Consider the following 7,235-nt stretch of genomic DNA (forward strand, 5'->3'; position numbering starts at 1 on the left):
TTGGTGGGTCGATGGGTTTGGTGGATTCAGTGGGTTCTGTGGGTCGATGGGTTTGGTGGGTCGATGGGTTTGGTGGATTCGGTGGGTTTGGTGGATTCAGTGGGTTCTGTGGGTCGATGGGTTTGGTGGGTCGATGGGTTTGGTGGATTCAGTGGGTTCTGTGGGTCGATGGGTTTGGTGGATTCAGTGGGTTCTGTGGGTCGATGGGTTTGGTGGATTCAGTGGGTTCTGTGGGTCGATGGGTTTGGTGGGTCGATGGGTTTGGTGGATTCAGTGGGTTCTGTGGGTCGATGGGTTTGGTGGGTCGATGGGTTTGGTGGATTCGGTGGGTTTGGTGGATTCGGTGGGTTCTGTGGGTCGATGGGTTTGGTGGATTCAGTGGGTTCAGTGGAATCGGTGGGTTCTGTGGTTCGATGGGTTTGGTGGATTTGGTGGATTCGGTGGGTTTGGTGGGTTCTGTGGGTCGATGGGTGTGGTGGATTCGGTGGATTCAGTGGATTTGGTGCATTCGGTGGATTTGGTGGGTTCTGTGGGTCGATGGGTTCTGTGGGTCGATGGGTGTGGTGGATTCGGTGGATTCAGTGGATTTGGTGCATTCGGTGGATTTGGTGGGTTCTGTGGGTCGATGGGTTTGGTGGGTCGGTGGGTTTGGTGGGTCGGTGGGTTTGGTGGATTCGGTGGGTTTGGTGGGTCGGTGGGTTTGGTGGATTCGGTGGGTTTGGTGGATTCGGTGGATTTGGTGGGTCGGTGGGTTTGGTGGATTCCGTGGATTTGATGAGTTGATGGCTTTGGTGGATTCAGTGGGTTTGGTGGGTTCCGTGGGTCAATGGGTTTGGTGGATACAGTGGGTTTGGTGGGTCGATGGGTTTAGTGGGTTCGGTGGATTCGGTGGGTTTGGTGGGTTCCGTGGGTCGATGGCTTTGGTGGATTCAGTGGGTTTGGTGGGTCGATGGGTTTAGTGGGTTCGGTGGATTCCGTGGGTCGATGGGTTTGGTGGGTGGGTCGGTGATGCCATGCTCATGCCCACAGGACCACGCTGAGGAACACACACGCCTCGCAGACCTGAGATTCAGAGACACACACAGTCAGAACTGCAACACTAATGCCATCTACATTCAGCTGGAGATATTCAAACAAAGAGAGACATTCGATAGAGGCGTAGGGGTAGGTTGGTACTCCAACACATATTGCTCTGTGCGTGTCAACGCTCGCTTTGGCCAGGTGGTGTTTATAGCAGAGGGGGCGGAGCTTCAGATTCTAGAGAGCATGTGATTGGACAGAAGATGTGATGAGAAGCGGTGATGTCATAAAAATCCCTGATCCATTTCAGCGGAAGTGAGAGACTGTAAGTGTTGAATCTCCTAAATGCGAATTTTGTCATTGTTTTGGAAGCTTATTCATAACCGTAAGGCTAATATATTCATACTAAAAGCTAAAAAAAATTACATTTTGATTTCAGGGGGCCTTTAATACCAGCAGAGATGCATTGTGTGCGAGTGAAATATGTGTGTAGCGTTGGGAATCAGATACGTCAGTGTTTTGTACCGTGACCCCGGGGGCATTAACAAGAGTGCTTTACAGGAGGGGTCGGGGTCACGGCAGGGTCATTAGGCCTGATTCTGATGTGCACATGTTTATTAAAGCTCATGAAACTAGTGAACGCTCCCGTTAAAAGTGCATAAAGCGGCGTCATGTAGACGTGTGTTCTTCAGTAACGGCACACCTCTCTGATCGCTCCGTCACACATCATAATTACACCGCAAACACACCATATTGTGCCTGTGCTTAATCGAATCAGAGATGGCTAATATTCCTCCGTATTAAGCTATTAATCTAATTGCTCATGAAGCATAAAATATGTTACGTAATTAAATAGTCTGAGAATTATCCCGCACCGTATTAAAAATTACCCAAGCTGAGCAAATGTTGTCTCCGCGGCTGTTTTAGTGAACGCGCTCGCCGTGTTTCTGAGTCTATTAACGTGCAGCTTCGCTATCCTGACCTACAGGAACCCGCTGTCTATTTACATATAAAGGGTTCTTTTAATCAAGCCAAGTGTTATTATATTGAGGCTCATTGAGCAAGAAGTAGAGGTGTTAAATAAAATCTTCTCTGCCCTGCCACCTTTGGGACGCCATACGTCTTGATTTCTCAAATGTCAGTGGCGGGAAGCTTAATCAGACGAGGAACGCGAGCGCATTTACACACGCTCGTTCTTTAATGCATTTTTCCCGTAGCCTGCGCTGATATTCCCATTCCATTCCCAGTAAAAAAAGGAAAAGGCAGGCGCTTCCCCGGTGAAGGATGGCCGTGTCACCCGTGTCTCTATATCTCTCTCCGGGAGCGTAATGTACTGCGCTGTTCCCGTCTTTGCATATAAGATAATTTGGGCATCAATCCTTCCCCTGACGGATTTATGTCACTCCGAGGACAGTTTCACTTCTCCTTTTTTATCGCTTCACTGGAGCCTGCTTAATTTCACCGCGTCATCTTCTACCCCAGGAGATGCCATTCCCCCCCACCCACCCCCCAAATGTCCAACATTTGCATTGGCCGCGTGAGACGTTGAGCGCGCCGATAAATAAATTCCACTTTAGTGCTTTCCTGCCTTGTTTTTTTTTTTCCCGGGAAACGTTGCACGACCCGCGTCTCACCTGACTCGTGATGGCGGTCGTAAAGCCTAGCGTCTATGGTGTTATTTTGGGATTTCAGGGGAATTCTGACAGGAAAAGGACAGGAAAGACTCCTGAAAGAAAGGCGGAGGAAGAGAACGAGTCCTAGTGTACTTACTTCCCCCTTTTCTTTACTGTAGAGCCGTTACATGTAGTGCCACTGGCCATCCATGCCCATGTTCATGCCCATGCCACTCATAGGACCTGCAGAGACACACACCGTCAGAGTTCAGCGCACACACACACACTTAATAATGTTGAGTTAAAAATAACCCAACGAGTAACCTAACTATGGGGTGGTATAGCACCTTCCCAACTGTGGGTTATTTTAACCCAATGCATTGGTATGCAATGCAAAAGTAACCAAACAGTTAAATTAATTATTTATTTTAATTTATGACATTATTTTAATAAATAAAATACATTTTATTTTCAAATACAGATTGTTTACTTGTATAAAATATAAAACAATAAATATGTCTCAACAAATGTGTTTTTTTAAATTACAAACTAAATTTTGGGGAGTCTAGAATTTAATGTAAATATTCATAATTGAGTACATAAATTCAAGCCACACAAGTGTACATACAACATACGTATTTAACCCAACAGCCGGGTTATTACTACAAATTATCCAACGATTTTAAAAATGACCCAACATTTTTGGTAAATAACCCAACATAGTGACCCAATATGTGTAACCCAACGTTTTTTTTTTTACTGTGCCCACACACCACGTACTTCACAATTGGGGATTGAGCTTTTCATTTAATCTCCCTAACATTTAACCCTTCTGCATCAAGTAAAAAAACTTGTCCATAAAGGACAAAAATGTCAGAGTAAAAAAACTGACATAAAAACTTGAGCTTGGGAGCGTGGTCTCATTTTAAAGAAGACCTATGGCAGATTATTGTTGAAGTAAAAAAAAAAAAAAAAAAAAAAGTGAAACCAAGGTTTAAGCTTATGAAAATGATTTATGAACAATATTTTATGAAACATGTCTAACTCTAAAACTGCTAGAAAATCAAAACCATAAATCTAAACAAGTTGTGTTCCAAATTTGAGGTTGATATCTCAAAAAATGAGCTTCCAGTGAGATTATGTTTGGGCACAGTTCCTACTGTTCCCCATGAGATGCAGAAAAACTCCACTGGTGCACACAGTGGTTGGATTTGGGATTTGAGAGAGTTTTCTCTCTCTCATTATTTCAAGCACACATGCGCACTAACACACAATTGTTTATTACACACATATAAACCACACTCTGACATCCATACCAACACATCCACACAATTATCGCTGCATAATTTAACCAATTGGCTCTATAATATGGCAAAGCAGAAAACAGGAATGAAGCGAGTATTTGATTTATAGGCCAAACCTGAAAAAATTTCAGCATTTGGTAAAAAATAGTACAAATTTAAATTTTGAAGCCTTGCCAACAGAATGAAGGCCTATTGACAAAGATTGCATCATTTTATACTTAAATGGCCCTGGGATTAAAAACTGCAATGGGGACAGTTTTGTCCTTAAGGTGCTGAGTGGAACTATTTTGTGTTACTAGTGCAAAATAGATTTTTTAAAGGAAATGGGTGTGAAATAGTAAAATTCCAGCAAGAATACACACCTGTGCCAACATTTATGCAGTTGGCATTAACACAGGCACATTTATCAGAAAAAAAATGAAACTGAAAAAGACAAAAATGCCCATAAGGTTGCACAGGGGTTAATTAAAATCAAAGTGTACATTTTTGAGCTCTGTATGAGACACCTGGGGAGAAACATCTGTGAACCAGGAGACCCCAATTTTACTGTCCAAGACAAGGGTGTCCAATCCTGCTCCTGCAGAGCCCAGCTAGTCAAGGGGCCCAATTTTAACGATTGAAGCACATGGTCAAAAGCACACGGCGCAAGTACGTGTCTGAATAAACCTTTGCTAGTTTAACAATGGGACAAATGGTTAGCGCTCCCGGCGCATGGTCTAAAAGGGTCGTCCCTATTCTCTTAATGAGTAATGGGTGTGTTAAGGGCTTTACGTGCAATAAACCAATCAGAGTCTCATCTCCCATTCCCTTTACAAGCCAGTTGTGTTCGCCCCATGGCGGATTCGCTATTTACATGACGGAATTTGCAAGCGGAAAAACTGAACGCTTCTCTAGAGAGGAAACGGATAGTAACGAAAAATACTGCGCCACTGACTTTAGACCAGGTTTCAGTCGATCAATGGCTCAGTCCATTTCAGTTCCTCAAAATAGCAACACGCCAACAATGCGTCTGAACACACACCTCGTTTCATCATGGGTGAACAGATGTGCGCAAACGCATTTGCTATTTAATCAATGTGGCGCAGGATGAGAAAATGAAAACTGCGTCGGGCTGAAAGTAGCAAAACACACTTGTGTCGCGCCTGCATTGCACCGGGTGTATGATAGGGGCCAATGTCTGTAGGATCACTAGAAGCCTCCCTGCAGGAGCAGGACAGCACACACCCGGTCTCTGAGAAACACACGAGCCACAGAAGAGATCTCACCTGCCGGCCGGATGCCCATGTGCTGCTGCCCGTCGAGCACGAAGCTGCCCATCGGCTGGCCCTCGGGACTGTACGCCGCTCCCTGGCTCACTGAAGGATCAAGAAGAAAACCTGATTGAAGTCAAGCGTGGACAGCAGGGGAAGAAGAGAGAAGACACACCAGACAATCAGCGGTTATCCCAGCAGCAGCCCAAACACACACACACACACACACACACACACGTCTTCTGGCAGTCTCCAACATGCATCAGCAACAGAACGAGAGAGTTGAGACAACAACACTGAACAGAGTCCAACTCTAGACCCGCTTCACTGCGATCATAACCAGGGTTTGAAATCAACTTACCGGACAATTTGGCTAACTAAGTTAACGCCATTCAGAACTTCTACTAGCCAAAAAAAAAAAAAGAATATATATATTTGAATGTATGAAATCCAAATTTTACATTCATTTATTATTCAAACTAAATCCTGTCATCCAGCATCTCCTACTTCCTCTTTTCTTTTAATCTTCGCTGTTGCTTCAATGCAATTGAACAAGCGTGCCGTTATGTGTTGTGTAGTGACGTGTGTGTTCAAGTAAGCAGATATGAGCAGATTCTGTGCAATACACTGTATTTAATATATCATGATGACTCATGAGTATTTGCACTAAATCTGCACAGATTAGGCTTAACGAACTTCCCCAGCAAAGTGAGGAAACAAAGTAACACGCCAAATTGGCCAGTGATTTGACAGTGTTTGGCGGGTGTTCATTTCAAACCCTGATCATAACTTCTCTACATCTCCAGGCATCCACTATCAGATGTTTACTCTTTATCCCAGTGTTCACTGTACATCCTCTTCCTCAAATCTGCACAACAACATCATCAAGCCTCCAGAACTCAAGAACTAGAGAATTTCCCTTCTGTTCCTGGTGTGAATTCATGCATGATTATGCAAATCACTTTCTAATGTACCGTAACACAAAGAGAAACAGAATTACAGTAAAGTTCTCCTGTGGCCAATTAGCATTGAGACGTACTAATGTCCCTCAAACCAGCGAGATGGAGAAACATCCCGTTGGATTCATTCTGTAACGCTCACAGACTCAGATCAACAGTGCTGAGATGAAGACGTTTACCTGCTCGATTTGACTGGTCAATCATGGGCTGCACTATTCTTCTTCTGGCATTGATGAACCTGAAAACACAAGAAGAACACGAGCAGTTACATCAGCTGCCGTCACAAACCTCACATGACTGATGTCCAAGACAAGACTGGACTCGCACTCAAGTCCATCTCAGATCTGGACTCGGAAATAGAAAATACGGTCATGGACTTGTACTTGAGATGGACTTGAGTCCGAGTTTCTTTTAAATGTTTTAAACCATTTTCTTCCTGGTTATATGAACGTTAAAAGAATGTTCCATTTCATCATTCTTCACACATTATGGAACGTTACTTTAGAATGTTCTCTGTACGTTACAAAAACTAGTAGATACATTTAAAAGCGTTAGATGAACATCCAACTGAAACGTTTCAGATCAGTGAATGATGTATAGCTACTGGTTTTGTGCTAATGTTTTGAGAGCATTATTAAAGACCAGATAACGTTGACCGAACGTTCTGTTAACATTACTGGAAGAACGCTTGAGGGAACACAGCCGAAACATTCCCATGTCCCATCACATGATCTGAACGGCTCTCCACATTCGTTCGTAAAGTTCTCTGCTGTTGAGGAGAAACATCTGAGACCCAGTTGAGGATCTGAGAACTCCACAGTGTTACTGTATCTGGACGAACCCGCGCCTCACACACACACAAACATTATTCTTCATGTGTTATCGCTCACGGGACGTTCAAGGGCTGCGATACAAGCGTCTCTTTGAGTCGGTCCCCTGCCCTCTCTCTCTCTCTCTCTCTCTCTCTCTCTCTCCAGCTGTCTGTAAATGAGCTCCAGGCTTTCAGCTATTGTTATGTCAGCGAGACCATCAATTAGCCTGTCTGAAGTTTATCACCAGCACGACGGCGAATAAGAGCAGCTCCACCAA

At 44.2% G+C, this 7,235-nt stretch overlaps 1 protein-coding gene across 5 annotated transcripts in view; it reads right to left on the bottom strand.

The window, feature by feature from the left end:
* Nucleotides 1-922: 922 nt before the first annotated feature.
* meis2a (Meis homeobox 2a) overlaps nucleotides 923-7,235 on the bottom strand; it is an 87,390-nt gene continuing 81,077 nt past the window's right edge. For 3 of the 5 annotated variants that reach the window (XM_081347228.1, XM_081347226.1, XM_081347227.1), the window contains exons 10-13: nucleotides 6,326-6,384; nucleotides 5,203-5,313; nucleotides 2,791-2,876; nucleotides 923-1,062 (exon numbers count right to left, since the gene is read on the bottom strand). In XM_081347228.1, the coding sequence (XP_081203354.1) occupies nucleotides 2,818-2,876; nucleotides 5,203-5,313; nucleotides 6,326-6,384 (229 nt within the window). In that variant the 3' untranslated portion in view covers nucleotides 923-1,062; nucleotides 2,791-2,817. The remainder of the gene's footprint in view (nucleotides 1,063-2,790; nucleotides 2,877-5,202; nucleotides 5,314-6,325; nucleotides 6,385-7,235) is intronic. The other 2 variants (XM_081347229.1, XM_081347230.1) reach the window with 1 other exon arrangement.

The sequence above is a fragment of the Scardinius erythrophthalmus genome (genome assembly GCF_964197995.2).
Source record: "Scardinius erythrophthalmus genome assembly, chromosome: 19".
Lineage (NCBI taxonomy): Eukaryota > Metazoa > Chordata > Actinopteri > Cypriniformes > Leuciscidae > Scardinius > Scardinius erythrophthalmus.